Below are 25,775 nucleotides of genomic sequence, written 5' to 3' on the forward strand. Positions count from 1 at the left end.
TGAAGAGTTGATCAATGCAGCAAACTTTATTGTTGTCTTATTTTTAAAAATTGCCATAGCCACCCCAACCTTCCGCAACCATGACCCAGATCAGTCAGCAGCCATCAACATCAAGGCAAGACCCTCCACCAACAAAAAATTATGACTTGTTGAAGGCTCAAATAATCATTAGCTTTTTTCAGCAATAAATAATTCTTTAAGATAGGTACATTGTGGTGTTTTTTTTTTTTTAGCCATAATGCTACTGCACACTTAATAGACTACAGGATGGTGTAAATGTAACTTTTATATGCAGGGGAAAACCAAAAAACTTCATGTGACTCACTTTATTGAGATATTCACTTTATTGCAGTGGTCTGAAACTGAACCCACAATAACTACAAGGTATGCTTGTAAATACCTTATTTTTAACAAAAAGTGAAAATGATTTCCCTGTTTGTTATTTACTAACAAATAGACCAGACATTTGCATCAGACAGTGAGCATAAACTTCTCTGATCACCTCTCAAGAGACATCTCCCATTTCTCTTTTGACTCTCCTCAAGATTTCCTGTAAGACTAAACTTTATCTTCCATATGTCTCACAGGTCAGTGTTCATAATAACCATCAGTTATACAACAGCAATTTAATGAATCTCAGAGTGAAGACAAATTGCAGGTTTCTGAGTAGAGGGCCAGGATAGGTCACCTGGATACCCACTGAAACTAATGATTCTCAACTTCTCCTGCCTTCAACTCACCAGAGGAATATTCGACATCCACTTGTTAGTGGTTCTCTATGGGGGATAGTAGAGGAAAGCCAATTTGGGCATTAATAGAACAAATCTTACGTTAAATCCTCGTATTATTTTTCTTGAGATAATATGACTACAGCTCAGATACAACCATATCCAATTTTTAACTACTTCAAACCAAGTAATTCCATATTATTCTCACTACTCCTATCTAATTGTGGTATCAATTGACTCTAAAAATATTAAACACATATATATTACTTGAGACCTCTAGACTATAAAATACTTCAAAAGTCTAGTCCTTAAAACGTAGGGCAAAAAATACCTCAATTTTGGCCAGGCGCGGTGGCTCACACCTGTAAACCCAGCACTTTGGGAGGCCGAGGCAGGTGGATCAGGAGGTCAGGAGTTTGAGACCATCCTGGCCAACACAGTGAAACCCCATCTCTACTACAGATACAAAAAATTAGCCAGGCATGGTGGCAGGTGCCTGTAATCCCAGCTATTCAGGAGGCTGAGGCAGGAGAATCACTTGATCCCAGGAGATGGAGGTTGCAGTGAACCGAGATCATGCTGTTGCACTCCATCCTGGGCGACAGGGCAAGACTCCGTCTCAAAAAAAAAAAAAAAAAAAAAAAAAACAACCCAGCAACACACATAATTGCCTAATTCTTTTTAATTAGCAATATTTTTATGTTGCAAAACATATAGGATAAGACATACTTACTGCTTATCTGGTCCTCCACAGAAAATAATTCAGCAATATAAATACTAGATCAATATTTAACCATCAAGGAAAAGATATACTGCTACATCAGCTGATTTTTTTCTCTTTGAATTTAATGTATTTACATCAAAAAATTAGGTAGTCATTTTACATTTAAGGAATAAAAACCTTAAAAAAAAAATACAAAGAGTGAAAGGATTTTAACCAAGTTTACATTTCTTTTTGCTATAATTTTTAACAACAATTCGTCTCATCATAACTTAATGCAATGTGCAAATGCAGCACCCATTACAATCATTAAACTAAATTTAAGGAAGTACATTGTTAATAGTGTCCCTCGGAGGAAATGGATTTCTCTTCTATTAAAAACTCTATGGTATATAAGCATTACATAATAATGCTACTTAACCACCTTTTGTCTCAAGAATTATCACCAAAGTTTTCTGGAAATAAGTCCACATAAGAATTAAATATTTAAAAGGTGAAATGTTCCTTATTTTAACTTTAGCAAGATCTTTTCTTTTTCATTAAGAAACACTTTAATAATTTTAAAGCAAAAGCTGTTAGAGTCTAGATAGCTAAAACTGTACTCCTGAGTTCAAGCTTACAGATAAATCTTTTGTAAGTAGTTCTCAATAAAATATCTTCCCTCCCCATACCCCTACCCGAAATCTTATATTGTTCTTTACAAAACTTTGGTCAAGAGTAGAAATATATCCAGGCAGATGTATATGCCATACAATAGCAAGAACAGTAAAGCCCAACTAATGATTCTGAGTTTTAAAAATAGAAGGCAATTAAAATGTACTCAAAGTTACATTAAGAAAAGCTTTCACGGGGGTAATATTGAAACAGTCACAAAGGTTAAGAAAATACTGATATCAAAGTACAAATGACTACAATGTTAAAATAGACAAAAACTGCTATACAAGAGCCTCTTTGAAAATTAAAAATAAAGAACACAACACATGAGTCAGGATGATTTTCCTGTTCTACTCATGAATTTTAGTCTTTATAAGGTTGGTTATGTTGACATCTAGAAGAGTTTCTTATCACATCTGATGGTCTCATTCCAACTTCGTAGGGTGGGTCTTCCCCAAGGAACCTCTGATCCTAGTCGCACCTTGGTCATTGTACAATTTCAAAGTAGTGCAATATCGCCATGATGTGCTGGGGCATGAAGACGTATCCTGTGTATAGTGCCATCCCCACAATGGAAACCAGCATGGAATCTGAGTTGTAGTTAAGGAAACTTATTAATTTATTCAAAACTAAATCTCCACGTTTTCAACAACTCTTTTATGCTGAAGTACCCATTCACTTAGTGCTTTCTCATTTATATCAAGCACTGATAAAAAAAAACAAGAATGATAATACTAGCCACTAACAACCATGCCTGGCACCACTCTAAGCTGGTTTTGTTTTATTTTGTTTTTAGCTCATTCTATCTTTACTATCACCATATAAAGTAAGTACTCTTATTCTCCCTGTGTACTTGAAAACATCAGACTGCTTCAAATGTTTTTTTTGTTTGTTTCTTTTTTTTTTTTTTTTTTTTTTGAGACAGAGTTTTGCTCTTGTTACCCAAGGCTGGAGTGCAATGGCATGATCTCGGCTCACTGCAACCTCTGCCTTCTGGGTTCAAGTGATTCTTCTGTCTTAGCCTCCTGAGTAGCTGGGATTACAGGTGCCCACCATGATGCCCAGCTAATTTTTGTATTTTTAGTAGAGACAGGGTTTCACCATGTTGGCCAGGCTGGTCTCGAACTCCTGACCTCAGGAGATCCACCCATCTTGGCCTCCCAAAGTGCTGGGATTACAGGCGTGAGCCACTGCGCCCGGCAGGACTGCTTACAATGAAGCATAGAATGTGATACTGTTCTACCTAAGAAATAAATATACAGGAATAAAATTCTATTTAATTACTATAAAAGATCTACCAACTTAACTAATAAGAATGTATGATCAAAGAATTTTAGAATTAGACTAGAATGTGGCTAAAAGTATTTTTAGAGTCAGACAAAGCCAAAATCAATCATACACTAGCTTAGGGATATATAAAATGACAGCAACTGCTACTGCTATTATCACTATTAAACATTATTATCACTATTGCTACTATTTGCAACAACTTCAAATAAAGGTAATCTTGATAACCTAAACAATAACCTTTGTGTACCATGTTCCTTTCTTTTTATTACAAAAGGAACTGAAACTGGATATATGGAAGTCAACAAGAGGCCTCTCTCTGGGGCCACACAAAATACTGCTTGCAAAAATTATGTCAAATCTAAGGGCTTTTGGCTTTGCACAGTTACATAGGATGCTAAGAGGAATAACTGTTTTTGAACTGGGGTCATGCTTTATTAATTCATTCATATTCTCATTCTTCTCTCTCTCTCCTCTTTCACTTGCCTTTCCCCTTTCTCAACTCTACATACCTTTCAGCTATACATACTATTATTTTTAAGATAACTTACATTCTTTTATGAGAAGATAGGGTTTAAATAAACAATGTGCTTACTATCAACTAATATTTGTGTAACAGGTTAGGTGACAAATCTCTTCCACAATTACATTATCTTACTTAACCCTTATAGCTTTCCTATGAAATGTTTATTATGTTCATCACTAATCAGAAGCTGAGAAAACTGAGTAGCTTGTTCAGGGCCATACAGGAAGCTGTCTTTAGAGCCAGAGGTCAAACCAAGACTGCCTGACTCAAGCCATAAACTCATTCTCTTCATCCAGCAAACAAGAGCAGAAAGTCTTTCACAATCTTTTTTTTACAGTTTACTTTTTAACCGCCCTTAATCCAGTTATTCCTTAAACTGCTGCCTTCTATTTACTAATTTCTTTTAAAAAAAAAAAAAAAAGAGAAAGAAAAATATATACATTTGCTGCTTCTATATCATTGGCATATATTTGTTCATCACCAACACACCATCTGATTCTTACTCCTCCAGACTGTAGGCATTGTTCTAAGGTCACTGGTGGTCTCCACCAAATCCAAAGGCTGTTTGAATTGACACTGTTTTAGTCCTTCTTCTTCAAAACCCTTTCCATTTATGCCTGTAGTGCCAGCTACTCTGGAGGCTGATGTGAGAGAATCACTTGAGCCCAGGAGTTCAGGGCTGCAGTGAGCCGGAAGGGCACCACTGCACTCCAGCCTGAGCAACAGAGCCAGACCCTGTCTCAAAAAACAAACAGAAAACAAAACAAAACAATCCTTTCCACTCTTCAAAACTCTACTCTGGGCTGAGGTATTTTCTAAGGCCCTCTTTTAATCTCTCTTACCATTTCCCTGTTTTTCACTGGCTCTTTCCTTTATGATGGATGATAGATAAGAGTGAACTTTGTGCTTTCCTTGCAAACATCCACTCTCCTCCTAGTATAGCAGCCATGCCCTTTTGGTTAGACTAACCCATCTTCATGGATAACCCCTGACTGGTCTTAACCAATTAGAGGGGTCTCTTTTGCTTGGTAACAATGCCCTATGTCAAAACTGATTAATCAGCTCAAAGCTTAGGACTTCAGCCAGGAATTCAGGAACATAGATGCTCTCTCCTAGAATATGCAGCTTGCTGATGGAATCTTGCAATCACTGGAGTCACTTTACCTCCATGAGGAAAGCAAGATTCAGAACAAAGCTGACTCAAGAAGGTGGCAGGACAAAAATAATCACAGGAAAATGGAGTCAGAATCCTCATCAAAAAACCCTGAATCCCACCCTACCACTGGATTTTTACATACTAAACTAATAAATCCCCTTTACTTTTTTTGAGTCAAGGTCTCACTCTGTCGTCCAGGCTAGACTGCAGTTACACAATCATAGTTCACCACAGCCTCGACCTCCCAGGCTCAGGCAATCCTCCCACCACAGCCTTCCAAGTAGCTGGGACAACAAACACGCACCACCACGCCCAGCTGATTTCTTTATTATTTTTGTAGAGATGGGGTCTCCCTATGTTGCTCAGGCTGGTCTTGAACTCCTGGGGACAAGCAATCCTCCCACCTCAGCCCCCCAAAGTGCTGAGATTACAGGTGTGAGCCACCACGCCGAGCTGGCCAATCCCCTTTACTCTTAAAGTAGCTTGTTCAATTTTGTTACTTGCGGCTGAAAACGTTCCAGATGATAAAATGGAATTCCCATCGTTTTGTCTTCGGCCCCATATTCCCTCATAACTTAAACAACTACAGGTTGAGTATCCCTCATCCTAAATGCTTGAGTTGAGAAGTATTTCAAATTTCAGATTTTTTTTTAATTTAGAATATTTGCATTATACTTAACCAGGTGAGCATACCTAATCCAGTATCAAAAATGCTCCAACGGGCATTTCCTTTGACTGTCATGTTGTTGCTCAAAAGTTTTGGATTTTCGAGCATTTCAGACTTTTTATTTTCAGATTAGGGATGTCCATTCTGTACCTTCATGTTGTCAACCTGACTTCACCTTCCATACTGCAGACAGATATTTCTACCTACTTACGGTACATTTCCATCTATGACATTCAACAAGGTAACTTAAATTCAAACTGAACTCATTAACCTTCCCCAAAACTACCTCTTCCTACGAGTCCAATTTTGCCGATTGACACAACTATTTGCCAAGTCATCCAGTCTAGAAGGTTTTTTATTCCTTCTCCCCACATTCAAATTACCTATGACTTCTCAGTTCTTCCCCAATCCCTACAAATGACTCTTATATCTCACCTCCCCAACCTTAATCAATGATAAATGATTAAGGCATTTATCATCCTTTACTTAGATGATAGAAAGTTCCCATCGTAGGCTTCTAGCCACTTTCCATGTCCCTCTTTACTAGAATGATCCTTTTAAAATGCATTAGGTTTCCAATGCCTATAAGACAGCACTTGTAGGATTCTAAGGCAAGTATTCAAGGACTTTCCGATCTAGCCCCAAATCTTAGGATCCACAGAAGTAGATAGGGACTGAAGGATCGAGACAGGGATTCTTGTGCAAGCTATTTATTGAGGGAATTTTATTAGAAGGGGAGTGAGTACAGTAGAATAGAGCAGGGGAAATAAGCTAAGTAGGGACAGAGTCTCAGCTCCCACAGGGCACTCTGGAGCATAAATTATACCATATAGTTGGCATTGCTTTGACACAAAGGGCCTGACCTTTTGTATCTTCTTATCTGTCAATCATTGGTTATAGGGTGGGATACGGAAAATCCACCTAAGCAAGAAGGCTGCTTGGCAGAGGACAATACTCTAGAGAAAGGGGGCGCTATAGGTCATTAGCAGCCAACACTCACGGAGGCTTGGGGGGTACATCAGCCATTAAAGGGGACTTAAGATAGGTGCAGTGGCTCATGCCTGTAATTCCAGCACTTTGGGAGGCCGAGGTGGGAGGATTACTTGAACTCAGGAGTTTGAGACTAGTCTGGGCAACATAGTAAGACAATGTCTCTACCAAGAAAAAAAATAAAATTAACTTAAAATAAAAAAAAGAAAGGAGACCTAGGTGAAGACCAACCACGACTACCATGCTACTTTTCCACTGTACTTCCCAACAGTCCAAACCATTCCCTAATATACACATATCCTACTTGCAGTCATATTACAAGAGTCTCAGAAAACAACATTATATATTTCCATACTGCTCTGGCTTTGCTTATTGTTTAATAATAATATAAGTAAGAATAACAGTGGCAGCAGCAGCTTTCACTTTATGAATGTCTAGTGTGTGTCTGGTACTAGTTAAGCACTTCGTCAAGTTCCAGTAACCTCCCCAACAAACTACAGGGGCCAGTTCCAAAACAAATCAGTCCAACTCCAAGTATCTGTGTTCTTAACCACTGTACTACATACTTTCCTACATATGAAAAGCCCTACTCCCCCTAGTAAAACCTAATAATTCTAGGAGCTCAGTAGTTATCTCCTCTTGTATTAGGCCTTAGGCCTTCCCTGGCATTCATAATTTTTCCCATTCTTACCCCAACCCCTTGGCAGAACTAATTATTCCTTAATGCTCATAAAGCTCCTTTAATACTTTGTTTGAAAGTAACACAGCACTTACCACCTGACATTACCTATTTGTAGATGTACTTATCTCACTCAAATTATCAACTCCTTAAACAGAGAAATAATATTATTTTTGTATCTCCAGCATCTAACAAAAAAACATGCTAAATAGACATTTGATGAACAGAGATGTTCATGTGACTAGATTCATTATGATGCTTTCTACATATTCCTCACATTATTGTGGCTGACAAACTTGATAATGACTACAGAAAAGACAAAAACAGTTTCCAGGCAATATTGGACTTAAGAACAAATTTTGCTTTTTCACAGCTTTTATATAAACCTTATAAATATATATACCAAACAAATGAAAATGGTATAGTAATAATCTTAAGGTCATTGGCTCAATTTCAACTCCAGTAGGAGTGATTACTATAAATCAGCTATCTGAATATGTATGTTACATAGTCTTTATGATACTAATTCTTCAATTTAGTATGGAGAATATATCACTTAAGGAACACGCATATATTAGCCTAACAGGGATTATTCCACTATAAATCAAGAATCTGAAACTTGGCCGGGCGTGGTGGCTTACACCTATAATCCCAGCACTTTGGGAGGCCGAGGCGGGTGGATCACCTGAGGTCGGGAGATCGAGACCAGCCTGGCCAACATGGTGAAACCCCATCTCTACTAAAAATACAAAATTAGCCAGGTGTGGTGGCGCATGCCTGTAATCCCAGCTACTTGGGAGGCTGAGGCAGGAGAATCGCTTGAACCTGGGAGGCGGAGGTTGTGGTGAGCCGAGATGGCGCCACTGCACTCAAGCCTGGGCAACAAGAACAAAACTCCATCTCAAAAAAAAAAAAAATTAAAAAAAGAATCTGAAACTTAAGCTCAATTTTGTGAACATTAAATTGTCAAGCTTTTAAATTTTTTACATGCCTATAAAAGCATGATTTTTTAATTCTAAGTGAAACAATAACTTATCAAAACTTGAACAAGTTTTTTGCCTGGTTAAAATACAAGATACTAGAGTTCAAGACTGTATACATACTCCAGCATGGGTAACAGAGTGAGACCCTGTCTCCCAAAAAAAGAAAATGTTGCCAGGCAAGGCAGTTGACGCCTGTAATCCCAACACTTTGGGAACTCAAAGCAGGTGGATCACTTGAGACCAGTGAGGCAGGAAAATAGGGTCTGGAGGCAGGGAACATAAGGCCGATTCACACTTCAGTTATGACAGGAAATAGCCTCCCCATAGGGTGTAGGCCAAGTAAACACTTTGTAACTTTACTTCATCCTCTCCATCTACATACGGCATACCCCAAGGAACCAATGGAATCCTCTAGAGGGTATTTAAACTCTCAAATATTCTGTAACAGGGCCTTTGAGCCCCTATGCTCAAGCCCGCTCCTAAATTGTGGAGTGTACTTTCATTTTCAATAAAACCCTTCATTCCTTCCTTGCTTTGTTTGTGCATTTTGACCAATTCTTTGTTCATAACGCCAAGAACCTGGACACCCTCCACAGTTAACATATTTTGGCAAGCCAGCCAGGAAGAAGAGGTAAACCCAAAGTTTGGGATTTTTTTTTTCTCCTTTCTCCTTTTCTTTTCTGCTCCATACAGGGGAATCTCTCTCTCTCTCCTCTCTCTTTTCCTTTCCCACCCAGGACCCATGTGGGTAGCACCTAAACATGGAAGCAACTGCAGGTTTCTGGTCATGGCCAGTGAAACTAAGGGGTTTCCATGTGGAGAAGCCTACCTACCACCGCCCAGTTCGCTTAAGAAACCTGGGTCTTTTTCCATTTTTTTTTTTCCTTTCTTTCTTTTTCAGTCTTTCAGTGGCTGTTTTTTTTTGTTTTGTTTTTTGTTTTTGGAGACAGAGTCTTACTCTGTCACCCAGGCTGGAGTGCAGTGGCACAATCTCAGCTCACTGCAACCTCTGCCTCCCAGGTTCAAGCAGTTCTCCTGCCTCAGCCTCCAGAGTAGGTGGGAATACAGGCGCCCGCCACCATGCCCGGCTAATTTTTGTATTTTTAGTAGAGATGCGGCTTCACCATGTTGGCCAGGCTGGTCTCAAACTCCTGACCTCGGGCAATCCCCCCGCCTCAGCCTCCCAAAGTGCTGCCATTACAGGTGTGAGCCACCTCGTGAGGCCTCAGCATCTGTTTATAGTTGCCGTGGACTCTTTATCTTTTCCGCACACGGTCCCTGATCCCTACATGTGGCGCAGCTTGGAGTAAACTCACCCATTTTTCAGGGGACTTAAATCTTCTTTTCTTACACTAAATTTTTCCTTTATCAAACTCAACTGGCTAAGGAAAAGGCACACCCAGCATCCAGTTCTCATTACAGTTTATGGCTATTCTTCTAAAGCTCATAGTAGGCTCTGGAGGGGAAAATCTTCATGTGGCACCGGTGCCCACCTAAGGTCAGAGACATCTGGCACTCCAAGATTGGACCCCACAGGAGGTTGCTCCAGGAGTCCTGCAGACCTCAACCTGCCCAAAGGGGATGCTCTTGGCAGAGGTTCTGAGGTCTAATACTAGGCCCTCCTTAGAATTTACTCTTGCAGTTGCAATGAATGCTGTTTGGCCCCAGCATTGTTTGGAATCTGGAGTTTACTGTTGAATGGGAAAGTGGAATGGTGTTACATGTATCCAGGCCTTTGTGCTGCAGTTCTAAGTGGAGGGTCTGGTTAACAAGTGACACGATCCTTTGCTACTGTTTGGCCCCAGTGCTCCTTGGAGTCTGGGGAGGTTTGGCCTTTAAAACTCAAACTGTCATGGAGACTGCTTTACCCAAAATTTTGGTTCACAGCCTTCCTTGGATTACCTCTTGGGGCAAAGTAAAACCGCCAAGCTTGTATTGTTATCTCATGGCTAAGGTTCCAAGTTACTGGATCTTCCTTTGTGTGTGTGTATACATGTCTAGGGGTGTGTGTGTGTGTGTCTGTGTGTCTGTGTGTGTGTGTGTGTGTGTGTGTGGAGATGGAGTTTTCCTCTCGTTACCCAGTTGGAGTGCAATGGCACAGTCTTAGCTCACTGCAACCTCTGCCTCCCAAGTTCAAGCGATTGTCCTGCTTCAGCCCCCCAAGTAGCTGGGATTACAGGTGCCCGCCACCACACCCAGGTAATTTTTGTATTTTTAGTAGAGATGGGGTTTCACCATGTTGGTCAGGCTAGTCTCCAACTCCTGACCTCAGGTGATCCACCTGTCTCGGCCTCTCAAAGTGCTGGGATTACAGATATGAGCCACTGTGCCCAGCTGAGTATACTTTCATAAATAAAATTTGAGTCATATTTTTCTCTCTCTCTGCCTAATTTCTCCAAAATTTGCAAACTATTTGTGAATATTCTTAATTCATGGTAATGTGTTTGGTTGCATACAGTCAAACAGGGTTGCTAGGGCCGCTCAGGGATAGAGAACCCAGCAACCTGGCATGCCAGCAAAAGGTTAAGAATTTCTTACCGGTCTCTGGCCCCCTTTCTCCCTGTGCAAAATGGTTAGTCTCCTCTGTAAAGTTTTAAATTAATTGGTTTAATAATAATAAGAGCTTAAATCAAATATTTTGTCAGAAAAGTAGAAAGTGTAATGCCTTTTAGTTCATGTGACTTTAGCGATCTTTGGGAAATAAAGACAGTTTTAAAGATTATTAGTAAAAATGTCTTCAAAATGTAAATATTTGGTCTAAATTATGTTCAAATATTAGGTTTGCTAAATGCTTTAAGGTCATAAACTGCTTCCTTGGCTTTTGAAAATTGTTTAACATGCCTGCCTTCCAGCTAGGTAAGACCAAGGGACATGTGGCATTGGCCACGCCCCTAGCTATGCTAGAAACAGTCAAACCTTATCCGAATATAACTTACCACGTTTTACACTAAAGTTAAAATTGCTAAGAGTCGGGCCAGGCGCAGTGGCTCACACCTGTAATCCCAGCACTTTGGGAGGCCGATGCGGGTGGATCCCGAGGTCAACAGTTCAAGACCATCCTGGCCAACATGGTGAAACCCTGTCTCTACTGAAAATACAAAAATTAGCTGGGCGTGGCGGCAGGCGCCTGTAACCCCAGCTACTTGGGAGGCTGAGGCAGGAGAATCGTTTGAACCCAGGAGGTGGAGGTTGCAGTGAGTCGAGATCATGCCATTGTACTCCAGCCTGGGCCACAGGGCAAGACTCTGCCTCAAAAAAAAAAAAAAAATTGCTAAGAGTCGTCATTGTAACATGCAATTAAGACTTCCAGAAACAGGTCAGGCACGATGGCTCATGCCTGTAATCCCAACACTTTGAGAGACCAAGGAGGGCGAATCTGAGGTCAGGAGTTCGAGACCAGCCTAGCCAACATGGTGAAACCCCATCTCAGCTAAAACTATAAAAGTTAGCCAGGCGTGGTGGTGGGCGCCTGTAATCCCAGCTACTTGGGAGGCTGAGGCATGAGAATCACTCGAACTGGGAGCAGAGGTTGCAGTAAGCCAAGATCACACCGTTGCACCCCAGCCTGGGCAACAGAGCCAGGCTCCATCTAAAAAAAAATTTTTTTAAAGACTACTAAAAACAGTTTTACATGCAAGGTGTCTAAAAATAGTAGAAAAAACTTTTTTTTTTCTTTTTGGTAAAAGGTTATAAAAGGTTTTTGCTTCTTTAAAATTTCTAGGCCAGGCACAGGGGCTCATGCCTGTAATCCCAACACTCTGGGAGGCCAAAGCAGGTGGATCACCTGAGGTCAGGAGTTGGAGACCAGCCTGGTCAACATGGCTAAACCCTGTCTATGAAACATACAAAAACTAGCCGGGCGTGGTGGCATGCACCTGTAATCCCAGCTACTCAGGAGGCTGAGGCAGGAGAATTGCTTAAACCTGGGTGGCAGAGGTAGTAGTGAGCCGAGATCACACCACTGCACTCCAGCCTGGGCGACAGAGCAAGACTCTGTCTCAAAAAAATAAATAAAATAAAATAAAATAAAATTTCTGAGTCATCATTTTGGCAAAACGTATAATATATGATAATCTGGAATTCCAAAATCAAACTTCAGTTTCAAAATTGTCTTTCCTAACGCCTGGCTTTCTGGATGTATCAGAGGGTCCCTGAAAACATCCAGAAAAGAGGTAAACAGGATTATTTGACATGTTTACATACACGGGATTGCCAAAACGATGTTCAGTCTTCTTTAGGTTATATTTTTGTGAATAATACTAATGTATATTCCAAAATTGTATGGGATTTCTAAAATTCTAATGTCTAAGTATACGCTATCAACTATAATTATGGTTGTTATGTTGTTATTGTAAACCACAGAAATAACCAAATCAAACCAGTTGATACTAAAATTGTTTAAAATAGTTTATAACCAATGCTTGGTCCCATATTACTGGGAAGACAATTAAAGCTTCACGTACATTTGGTCACCTGGTGGGCCATTTAAATATTTTACAAAGCGATTTCATTCCACTGATATCTGGTTGTATAAAAGCTTTCCCATGCAAGAGGGCTGATGTTGTAACAGTAGATTATTACACTACAGTGTATTTTCACCAGGTAAAAAAAGCTTTTTATCGTTTGAATCTTCTGAGAACATCAGAGAAAGACTGTCCTCCCCATCCACACTACAACAAAACTTTGGGACCTTGGGCTTTGGGTTCATGGTCTCACAACTGAGAGGGGTCCCTGCACACTTCTGGAACTGCATCCATTGGAACCTTTGAGATAAAGCCAACCAGGGCAATTTCTCCCAAGAAGATAGCATCCTTGATGTGAACAGCTTTTCCAAGTTCACAGGTTAAGACTTTACTATCATGAAACTCTTATCTTTGAATATTTTTTTCTTGCCTACATCTCTACAAACAATAGAAGTGGAAAAGGGGTCTGTTATGTGGATTTATGGAGTGTACTTTTATTTATGAAGGGGTCTGCAGCCAGCCTTCTACCTGGGTAATCTTATACTTTGACAGATAAAAAATGAAGGCCCAATGTAGGTAAGAAACCTTAATGGTATATACATTGCCTCATAATCAGTCAAAAATAAAACACTGGTTCACTCCTCTTAACCCACATCATGGGTTAAAGAGAACATTGCCAGGAGGCCTTCCCTCTTCTAGAAGGGCACCAGTTATTTGGCTCTTTTTCCATGGTTTAAAGTGAAAGAAGCAATGATTAGAAATGTATCCCTCATGATAGGCTCTCTAGCACATTCTACTTTAAAGGCTATCATCACACAACAGATTTTAAATTCTCTTGTGAAAGTTATACTAAATAATAGAATTGGCTAAACAGAGATGTATATGTGCAGCTGCTGGCACCTGTGGCCTATCGAGAAATACATAGAATGCAGGTTATAAAAATTCAGTTGTAGGGGATTAATGAAAAGACCACTTAGTCAGCTGGGCGCAGTGGCTCACACCTGTAATCACAGCACTTTGAGAGACCAAGGCAGGTGGATTACCTGAGGTCAGGAGTTCGAGACCAGCCTGGCCAACAGAGTGAAACCGCGTCTCTACTAAAAATACAAAAATTAGCCGGCCATGGTGGCAGGTACCTGTAATCCCAGCTACTCTGGAGGCTGAGGCAGGAGAATCGCTTAAATCTGTGAGGTGGAGGTTTCAGTGAGCCAAGATTATGCCATGGCACTCCAGTCTAGGTGACAGAGCGAGACTCCATCCCTTAAAAAAAAAAAAAAAAAAAGAGACCATTTGGTTAAGCAAGCAGACTCTTCATCCAGATCATTCTTTAATCTACATAATTTTAGGTGGTTTGGTATGGGGACCCGGGTAAGGAGCATACTCCGAACTCTTGGTATTATCCTCCCAACAGTCATAATAATCGTCTCCCTGGAGTGCTGTATTCTCTCAAAGGTTTTAAATGCTTGCATGCAGCCATCTCTAGAATGTCATATGATTGCTCTTCAACTGGAATGACAAGAGCTGAAGGAAATGTGCAACCATGAGGACTTAACCTATAAATGATGTGCTGAGACTGGAAACGAAAATGATGGTAACTGAGAGTGGTGCTATGGCCCTAAGTTTTGCTCATACTCTCACCTAAGTGAGAACTTGAACAAAAAGGGGGAATTTTTTCAGCAAAACTCTGGAAGCCCATTGTTTTGGACTAAGTTCATGCACTGGGCCCCAACAGACCAAACCAAACCAAAACGGGGTTGTTTGTGCTAAGACTTTAGGGAAGCACATGGGTTCTAGAACAGACAAGGTTTTGTTTTTTCTTCTGCAAATCTCTGTAACAAACATTTCTGACAGCATAGGTATCCACCTCTGAAGTTCCCATTAAATCTTTTAACCAAATTCATTCCCTCTCGCCTAGAAACCATCAAGCTTCAGATGAGATCATGCAACAAAGGTTCCAGCCAATTCCAGGTGAAGACACCACCCCTGGCCATCAAGAAGCTACCCTGCTGGCAGGGCATGGTGGTTCACGCATGTAATCCCAGCACTTTGGGAAGCTGAGGTGGGCAGATCACTTGAGGTCAGGAGTTCAAGACGAGCCTGGCCAACATGGTGAAATCCCATCTCTACTAAAAATACAAAAATTAGCTGGGCATGGTGGTGGATAACCTGTAATCCCAGCTACTTGGGAGGCTGAGGCAGGAGAATCGCTTGAACTTGGGAGGTGGAGGTTGCAGTGAGCCAAGACGATGCCACTGCACTCCAGCCTGGGCAACAAGAGCAAAAACTCCATCTCAAAAAAAAAAAGCTACCCTACCTTCACTAGACAGAGCAGGGCGAGAGTTCCATGGTCCCCAGTAGGTAGGGACTAGGCCTCAAGGCAGCATGAAGTAGTTACAGAAAAAGAACATTGGTCCCTCTGCCTCCCATAAAGATTTATGGGGATCACATCTCAAAGTGGGGAGATGAGGCAGGAAAATAGGGTCTGGAGGCAGAGAACATAAGGCCGATTCACACTTCAGCTATAACAGGAAATATCCTCTCCAGAGGGTGTAGGCCAAGTAAATGACTTTGTAACTTTACTTCATCCTCTCCATTTACATAGGGCATACCCCAAGTAACCAATGGAATCCTCTAGAGGATATTTAAACTCGCCAAAATTCTGTAACCGGGCCTTTGAGCCCCTATGTTCAGGCCCACTTCCACACTATGGAGTGTACTTTCATTTTCAATAAAACCCTTCATTCCTTCCTCGCTTTGTTTGTGCGTTTTGACCAATTCTTTGTTCAAGACGCCAAGAACCAGGATACCCTCCACCATTAACACCAAGAATATGAGACCAGCCTGGGCAACATGGCAAAACCTCATTTTTTACAAAAAAATTAAAAAATTAGCTGGGCATGGTGGCACGCACCTGTAGTCCCAGCTACTCTGGAGACAGAGGTAGGAGGATCACTTGAGCCTGGGAGGTTGAGGCTACAGTGAGCTGAGATCACACGGCTGTACTCCAGCCTGGATGACAGAGTGAGACTCTATCTAAAAAGATAAAAAGTTTTTTAAAAAATAATAAATTAGCTATACAGGGACACAGTAAGTGAACAAGCAGATAACAGGACAGTGAGGAACTTCTAATAATCAAAAAATGCAGGCCAGGTGTGGTGGTTCACACCTGTAATCCCAGCATTTTGGGAGGCCAAGGTGGGAGGATCACCTTGGTTCAAGACTAAGAGTTCAAGACCAGCCTGGGCAACAATAGTGAAACCCTGTCTCTACAAAAACAAACAATTGGCCAGGCATGGTGATATATGCCTGTAGTCCCAGATACTCGGGAGGATGAAGCAGGAATATCACTTGAGCCCAGAAAGCAGAGGTTGCTGTGAGTTGAAATAACACTACTGCACTCTAGCCTGGATGACTGAGTGATACCCTGTCTTGAAAAAAACCAAAAATTTTAATTTCTAGATCACCTGACCTGGTGATCCACCCGCCTCGGCCTCCCAAAGTGCTGGGATTACAGGCGTGAGCCACTGCACCCGGCCTCCCTTTTTTTTTTTTTTTTTTTTTTTTTTTTTTTGAGACAATTTCTTGCTCTGTATCCAGGCCTGAGTGCAATGGCACGATCTTGGCTCACTGTAACCTCCACCTCCCAGGTTCAAGTGATTCTTCTGCCTCAGTCTCCCGAGTAACTAGAATTACAGGCACATGCCACCACGCCCAGCTAATTATTATATTTTTAGTAGAGACAGGGTTTCACCATGTTGGCCAGGCTAGTCTCGAACTCCTGGCCTCAGGTGATCCGCCCACCTCAGTCTCCCAAAGTGCTGGGATTATAGGCGTGAGCCACCACACCCGACCTAGGCATTGGTTTTATTGTCACACTTGAAAGTGCTCTCACAAAGCTAAACATATACATAACAGAGTATACCGGCTATAATTTGCTATCTGGTATAGATTTCTCAATCCATCTCATTCTGTAACAAGCCTCTCAAAATTTAAAGTACCCTTGACACACTGTGAGTTTTAAGAAATGGGTAGGAGAAACAGTACAGCACTGGAGGAGACCCAGGTTTGAGTCATAACTCTGCCATCCCTGTTTGCGTCAAAAGCTCTCTAACACTAGTCTCCTTATCAATAAAATGTGGACACACATCACCTATCTTTCAGGGTTGTGAGAATTCAGAATCGAACCTATTCTGCAAGAGAAGGCAATGTAATCCTCATTAAAACTGTTCTTTGAGGGTTTGAGCATTTAACATCATGACTTAGACCTATGTTTGCCCAAGTTCATCCTGCTACTAATTTGTTATTAATTTACAGTGTAATCCTGGGATGACACAACCTCTCTGGACCTGAGTTTCTTCATAAAATGAGGTCCTTTCTTTCATTAACATTTTAGGATCCCACTTGTTTGAAGAGGACGTTTCAGTACCACCTGTCAATCGTCCATAAAGCAATCTTCTGTTTCACATGTACACAAAGAAAAAATGTAAAAATTAATCTGTTTTATGCAATACACATATATTGGAAGGTAATATACAAAGTAATAGAGTAATCTTTCTATTTACCGAACTCTTCTTGTTGTTTGCATAAGTGCCAGTAGCTGTATACAAATTAATCAGGTCTATATTCTAGAGGGGGTTCCATGACTCAAGCAATAGAGAACAAAGTGCAATCTAGAATACAACCTCAAAAACTAAAAAATGGGCTGTTCTGTTTTGTGTTTATGACTTGTCTCTAAACACTGACTTTTAAGTGTTTCACAGAGCACCTCTACTGAGCCTTTGCTTCCAGCCATAGTACATTGCTTGGTAAAGCAGTTGCTTCATGAACCATCCCAGAATTGAGCAAATAATGTGACAGGATACTGTGCAGGTGCTGAAGATAAATGTTTGTTCAAGGGCTGAATGAACAATCAGAGAGGTTATTCATAACCTGGGCATAACATAAATATTTTATGGGTTCCATGGACATAAAAGCAAGTAGATGTGAAGCCATATATAGAATCTGTATGTTGTTTTCTCTTTCTTTAAGAGGAATCTCCTAAACATAAGCTAAGTTTCCAGCAAGCTAGGAAAGAAATAAAGATTTTTTTTTTTTTTTGGCCCATAAAAAGACCATTATCAGCAACTTAAAAAAAAAAAAAAAAAGTCCTATAATAAAGAGAGGAAATGCTTTACATATAAATACAGTACATTAGAAACAAAACCATAGCAACTAACATTTCCTGTTCCAATCAGTAACTCTAAACTATCATTACCCACTTTAGTAATCTAATCACAAGACTTTGGAAAACTTAAAGGTAGTTTCTCACTGGGAAAAGGTCATAGACCTTTGTTCCAGTGGGTATGACTTATACATCTTCACTAGTCTAAATAATTTCAATTATTTAAGTCACATTAAAGCACATTAAATGTGACTAAATGATATAGTCACATTAAAAAGCAAAGCTAAAACAACATTTAAAGCAATCCAATCCTATATTAATCAAATTTCTTTTGTAAAATCAATTCTAGGCTGGGCGCGGTAGCTCACACCTGTAATCCCAGCACTTTGGGAGGCCAAGGTGGGCAGATCACGAGGTCAGGAGATCGAGACCGTCCAGGCTAACACGGTGAAACCCCGTCTCTATTAAAAATACAAAAAATTAGCCAGCCATGGTGGCGGGCGCCTGTAGTCCCAGCTACTCGGGAGGCTGAGGCAGGAGAATGGCGTGAACCCGGGAGGCGGAGCTTGCAGTGAGATCGCACCACTGCACTCCTGCCTGGGCGACAGAACGAGACTCTGTTTCAAAAAAAAAAAAAAAAAAAATCAATTCTAAAATGCTATTTAACCTGAGAAATACTCAAGAGTTGTGATAAATCTAAGAAATCATCTTAATGAAAAAAGAAAACAAAGCATTTGACGAAGTATTATCATATGCTGTTTACTGAAAAGCAATCAAAGCCCTAAGTGAAAGCAGCTGCAGGCTACTGACTGAAGCCCCAAACAGGAAAGCTTCCTTATTACTGTAGTTTTCTTTTCCTTTGACCTCAAAAAACTGCAGATCATCACCAACAGAAATGTAAAGAAAGTGCCTAGCGTGGTGGCTCACGCCTGTAATCCCATGCCAGCACTTTGGGAGGCCGGGGCGGGCATATCACCTGAGGTCAGACCAAAAAAAATACAAAAATTAGCCAGACGCAGTGGCGCACACCTGTATTCCCAGCTACTCGGGAGGCTAAGGCATGAGAATCACTTGAACCCGGGAGGCGGAGGTTGCAGTGAGCCAAGATCGCGCCACTGCACTCCAGCCTGAGCAACAGAGTGAGACTCAATCTCAAAAAAAAAAAAAAAAGTTAATTTTTCCTAGATATATCAACTATCTCTTGATACTTTTCCAGTTTTCTTACATTGAAACAAGTGGAAAATATTATACTGTCACAATATTATACTGTCACAGTCCTCTGTATGTTAACCAATTTGATATTCAAGGGTCATGTTAAAGGATAGCACAATCACCATCAGAAGTTAGTGTTTAGCAAGCAAAATCCATTCTCTAAGCTTTCTATAGTGTGCTGATTATACAAACCTAAGTATGAAAATTGTTTTTAGAAACTACAACTTGATGACAAGCTCTTTTAAAACTAAACAAACAACAAAGCATGCTGCTGAAATGAGTAATGATCACGGACTGAAAATTTTTCACTGTGGACTAAAATCCTGGAAATGGTTTGTAGCTCTAATCCCAGAGACACTAAGGTTATGGTGTCTCTGGCACACCTTTATTGATTTGAGCTTCTATTACCCTCAGGAAGATTTGAAGTCCCAGTGTTATAGGGAAAAATTTCCCAGTCTGCTCTGAATTATAATCTGTTCTGCTACAGTACATGTTTCTGTAATGTCAGATAACTCACATACGACTAGTACAGTACAGGAGCTATATTCCTTCATATGGGATATTTCATAATTTAGGGGAGCAGATTAGTGGGAAAATAATTAGGTGACCCTTGAAAACATGGGTTTGAACTGTGCAGGTCTACTTATACATGGGTTTTCTTCTGCCTCTGCCACCCCTGAAACAGCAAGACCAACCCCTCCTCCTCCTCCTTATGATTTTCTTCCCTCTAGCTTACGTTACTATAAGAATACAGTATATAATACATATAACATACAAAATATGTGTTAATCGACTGTTAATGTTATCAATAAGGCTCCAGTCAAAAGTAGACTATTAGTAAAGTTTCTGGGGAGTCAAAAGTTGTACACAGATTTTCAACTGCCTGCAGGGTGAGGATGAGGGCCTGGGGGCAGTACTCCTAACGTTACCCCAAGTGGATCAAGGGTCAACTGTATCACCTTCTGCAGGAAACATCTCTCAACTCAGCTGCTATACAGGCAGAAGTCCTTTTAACTCTATTTTAAGAAAATTAGAAATTCGCATTTGCACCCAGTCTCCCTCTTCAGAGAAAGGCACCTCCAGGGTAGCACAGCTCTCAGCCAATGTGGCAGGTGGCACTGGCCCTACACTGCCTCAATGGCAGCCCACACTGTCTGTATTACATCAGTACCTACTGCTGACATTTCCATTCAACTTTGTCCATGCTTTGTTCATGTCCCCTCAGGCAGCTTCCAGTGAAGCTGAGCTGCCTGCCTGTCTGGGACATCCAAGTTATTCCCTCAAGATGCCAAGTATTGTGTTTGTTAGTGCTTGCTTACTAAATTGCATACATTTTAAGTGGTCTGACTCAATAATATTTTCCTATAAACCATATTATTTTGCAGTTTTTCAGAAACATATATAATACATGCTGACCAAAACCCTTGTATTAGTAAAACTTCTATTTCTCATAACTATTGATCATAACTACTATTTTTTCAACATTCCAATTTATAAAAAGTATATATCCTCTATCAAGTACATGTTCTAGAACACATAGCTTAAATTACTAAATTTGAGCATTTGGGGTTTGTTCTTTTAAAAAAAAAAAAAAAGGCCGGGCGCGGTGGCTCACGCTTGTAATCCCAGCACTTTGGGAGGCCGAGGCGGGCGGATCACGAGGTCAGGAGATCGAGACCATCCTGGCTAACACGGTGAAACCCCGTCTCTACTAAAAATACAAAAAAATTAGCCGGGCGTGATGGCGGGCGCCTGTAGTCCCAGCTACTTGGGAGGCTGAGGCAGGAGAATGGCATGAACCCGGGAGGCGGAGCTTGCAGTGAGCCGAGATTGCGCCACTGCACTCCCGCCTGGGCCACAGAGCGAGACTCCGTCTCAAAAAAAAATAAAAATAAAAATAAAAATAAAAAAATAAAAATAAATTAAAAAAAAGAGGCCAGGTCCGATGGTTCACACCTGTAATCCCAGCACTTTGGAAAGCTGAGGCAGGAGGACTGCTTGAGGCCAGGAGTTCAAGACCAACCTAGGCAACATAGTGAGACCCTGTCTCTACTAAAAATTTAAAAATTAGTCAGGCATGGTGGTGTGTGCCTGTAGTCCCCACTACTTGGGAAGCTGAGGCGGGAAGATCACTTAAGCCCAGGAGTTCAAGGGTACAGTGAACTAAAGATCATGCCAGCCACTGAACTCCAGCCTGGGCAACAGAGCAAGACCCTGTTTTAGGGGGGAAAAAAACTATCTTAGCTCCTATGTGCCATAAATGTTACAACACTCATAGTCTGGAGGAATCACAAAGTCTTTAAGAAAATGGAGACAGGACCTATAGTGATCACTACTCACAAATCACTAGAATCACATGCTGAAACACTGCTGCAGAATATCAATGTGTGGTCTGTTCCCACTGCCATTAACCCAACCATGACTTTCTCTGCCTGTCCTGGTATAGACCATTTAGTTCTTGTTAAGCACAGTTTTCATTATTTTCAACCTTTACCAACCAAAAACTACTAAAGAAAAAGTTAATATTCCAAGGAGTACAGTTAAGAGATATCCTAACATTCTCACTGAATCAGCCAAATATAAAGGCTAACATGTTAAACAGGCTAGAGCAGTTTTCTTCAAACTAAAGCAGTGGGGCCCTGGAGGTAACAAGACAACTTTCCAGGAGGTTAGGATAGTTTAAGGAGAATCCGGTTAAAGGTGGTCTGCTTCCACTGTACTCCCAGAGCTTGATCTGTCTGAGAATTCTTGTGGTTTGCTGGTTGTCCTTCCCATCCTCCCTTATAAATGTATTCACTTCTCCCGCATTACTTCCTAATCTTACAATTGTACATTTCCCAGCCAGGTGCAGTGGCTCATGCCTATAATCCCAGAACTTTGGGAGGCCAAGGTGGGTGGGTCACCTGAGGTCAGGAGTTCGAGACCAGGCTGGCCAACATAGTAAATCCCCTTCTCTACTAAAAATACAAAAATCAGCCGGGTGTGGTGGCAGGCACCTGTAATCCCAGCTACTCATGAGGCTGAGGCAGGAGAATTGCTTGAACCCAGGAGGCGGAGGCTACAGTGACCCAAGATTGCACCACTGCACTCCAGCCTAGGTAACAGATCAAGATTCCATCTTGAGAAAAAAAAAAATAGGAGCCGGGATAGGTGGCTCACACCTGTAATCCCAGCATTTTGGGAGGCCGAGGCGGGCGGATCACGAGGTTGGGAGTTTGAGACCACCCTGGCTAACATGGTGAAACCCCATCTCTACTAAAAATACAAAAAAAATCAACAGGGTATGGCGGCGGGCGCCTGTAATCCCAGCTACTGGGGAGGCTGATGCAAGAGAATCGCTTGCAACCAGAAGGCAGAGGTTGCAAGGAGCCGAGTTCGCACCACTGCACTCTAGCCTGAGGAAAAGAGCGAAACTGTCTCAAAAAAAGAAAAAAAAAAGGAGTATATTTTTTATATATTCACAGAATATCTCAGGAGAGATGCATAGGAAACTGCTGACACTGGTTGTCCCAGAGTGGCCGAGGCAGGGGTGGAAGGAAGACTGTGTCACCAACTACCTTTTTGTATCTTTTGTGTTTTCAACCATAAGGATGTATAATCTATTTTATTTACAACTTAAAATTCATATTTTCCAAACTCCCGAATACTTTAATTAGTATATTGAGATGCAAAAAGTCCTTTTCGGCCGGGTGCGGTGGCTCACACCTGTAATCCCAGCACTTTGGGAAGCTGAGGGGAGAGGATCACGTGAGGTCAGGAGTTCAAGAACAGCCTGGCCAACATGGTGAAACCCCGTCTCCACTAAAAATACAAAAATTACCTGGGCATGGTGGCGTGCAACTGTAATCCTAGCTATTCGGGAGGCTGAGGAATGAGGATTGCTTGAACCCAGGAGGCAGAGGTTGCAGTGAGCTGAGATCATGCCAGTATACTCCAGCCTGGGCAACAGAGCAAGACTCCATCTCAAAAAAAAAAAAGTCCTTTTTAATTCTAAGTTGTAAGTATCTGAGGATACAGCAAAAACCTAAGAAAATAATTTAGTTGCTACTGAAAATAACATACAGCTTAAAATGTGTGGCTGGGTGCGGTGGCTCACACCTATAATCCCAGCACTTTGGGAGGCGGAGGCAGGCGGATCACGAGGTCAGGAGATCGAGACCATCCCGGCTAACATGGTGAAACCCCATCTCTACTAAAAATACAAAAAATTAGCCAGGCGTGGTGGCGGGTGCCTGTTATCCCAGCTACTTGGGAGGCTGAGGCAGGAGTATCACTTGAACCCCAGAGGCAGAGACTGCAGTGAGCTGAGATCACGCCATTGCACTCCAGCCTGGGCAACAAGTGCAAAACCCTATCTCAAAAAAATAATAAATCAATAAAATAAAATAACAAATCAATATATAAACAACTGTTTTTTAAGCATTATTTGTGTGCCCAGCACTGTGGTTTAAAAGTGGGAAAAAAAAGTTTTCAAGACACATGAACTGTCTTTCAGGGTGAATCTAATTCCTAACATAAACCAAAAAACTGCCCACATTTTGCTGAAAATAAAATGCCATGGAAACATCAGCAGCAGCAGAGAGATGGGCAAATATAGCCCAGTGATTATAGACTAATATGACTTTATTTTTTAATGAATAAAACAAGATTAGGCCAGGCGCGGTAGCTCATGCCTGTAATCCCAGCACTTTGGGAGGCTGAGGCAGGCAGATCACCTGAGGACAGGAGTTCAAGACCAGCCTGGCCAACATGGTGAAATCTTGTCTCTACTAAAAAACATAAAAATTAGCCGGGCGTGGTGGCACACACCTATAGTCCCAGCTACTCGGGAGGGCGAGGCGGGACAATTGCTTGAATCCAGGAGGCAGAGGTTGCAGCGAGCCAAGATCGCGCCACTGCACTCCAGCCTGGGCAACACAGCGAGACTCCATCTCAAAAAAAAAAAAAAAAGAAAAGAAAAAAGATTAAAATAGCATACTTCTGATTCAAATTATTATTATTATTATTATTATTATTTTGAGACAGAGCATTTGCTCTGTTGCCCAGGCTGGAGTACAATGGCACAATCTTGGCTCACTGCAACCTCCACTTCTTAGCTTCAAGCAATTCTCCTGCCTCAGCCTCCCATGTAGCTGGGACTACAGGCGCCAGCCACCATGCCCCACTAATTTTTTATTTTTAGTAGAGACAAGAATTCACCATGTTGGCCGAGCTGGCCTTGAACTCTTGACCTCAGGTGATCCACCCACCTCAGCCTCCCAAAGTTGATTCAAATTATTTTAACAATCTATTTTTAATTTTCTCAACTCTCAACAGGAATGGTTACAATGTTATCCAGTGAGGTACTTCAGGGCGTGTCTCACTGTTACAAAAGCCTATCTTGGTTACAAAACCTGGTCTTTTCTTTCCCACCTTGGGATGCCAGTAGGGAAAGGATACTTTTGAAAGGTATGTTAAAAATATCTCCTCCTGAGATAAGGTCAGTGGTTCTCAGTCTATGGTAGGTCTCCTTTTGTAGTATATACTGTAATACTAATTGGCACTTATCAGATTCTTTTTTATTGTTACCTTTTGTCTTAATGCAGGTGTCATGTCCCATTTCTCTGTAACATAGAAACATGTCTGCACATGGAAAAAGTTCAAATATTCCTTGACAAACCAAAAGCCAATGTATCACTTCAAATGTCTCATCAGAAGACAGATGGTAGCCCAGACATCTTGGCTCATGCTTATAATCAATCCCAGCACTTCGGGAAGCTGAAGTGGGGGGATCACTTGAGGTCAGGAGTTCAAGATCAGCCTGGCTAACATGGTGAAACCCCACCTCAACTAAAAACACAAAAATTTAGCCGGGCATGGTGGCACGGCCTGTAGTCCCAGCTACTTGGGAGGCTGAGGCAGGAGAATCGCCTGAATCCCAGAGGCAGAGGTTGCAGTGAACTGAGATCGCACCACTGCACTCCAGCCTGGGTGACAGAGCAAGACTGTCTCGAAAAAAAAAAAAAAAAATACAAAGAAAGAAAAGAAAAGACAGATGGTAAAAGAAAACTTAGCATATAGGCCCTAGTGAGGAAGAATTTACAAAACTTACTTATAAATCTTACTGTTTCAAGAACTATTCACAATGTGTCTGACTTGACCCAATAGATGCTTTTCCTTAAAAACACATCTTAAAATCTTTTTTATAAATCGCAATTTCCTTACATAGGTAAGTTCAAAAATACTTATATTCAATTGAGATTTTTTTTTTTCTTTTGAACAGGCTGTCACCTAGGCTGGAGTGCAGTGGCGCCATCTCAGCTCACTGCAACCTCCGCCTCCCGGGTTCAAGAGATTCTGGTGCCTCAGCCACCGAAGTAGCTGGTGTACACTACTACACCCGGCTAATATTTGCATTTTTAGTACAGACTGAGTTTCATCATGTTTTCTAGGCTGGTCTCACATTCCTGGACTCCAGCTATCTGCCCACCGCGGCCTCCCAGAGTGCTGGGATTACAGGTGTGAGCTACCGCGCCAGGCCTAAGATTGACTTTCTTTTTATTTTATTT

General features: G+C 41.3%; 1 protein-coding gene across 1 annotated transcript in view; it reads right to left on the minus strand.

The window, feature by feature from the left end:
- Positions 1-325: 325 nt before the first annotated feature.
- The window catches only part of SPTSSA (serine palmitoyltransferase small subunit A), a 29,222-nt gene continuing 3,772 nt past the window's right edge, over positions 326-25,775 (minus strand). The window contains exon 2 of the mRNA XM_016925987.4: positions 326-2,693. Coding sequence (XP_016781476.1) covers positions 2,590-2,693 — 104 coding nt within the window. The 3' untranslated portion in view covers positions 326-2,589. The remainder of the gene's footprint in view (positions 2,694-25,775) is intronic.

This window comes from Pan troglodytes, chromosome 15 (genome assembly GCF_028858775.2).
Source record: "Pan troglodytes isolate AG18354 chromosome 15, NHGRI_mPanTro3-v2.0_pri, whole genome shotgun sequence".
Taxonomy (NCBI): Eukaryota; Metazoa; Chordata; class Mammalia; order Primates; family Hominidae; genus Pan; species Pan troglodytes.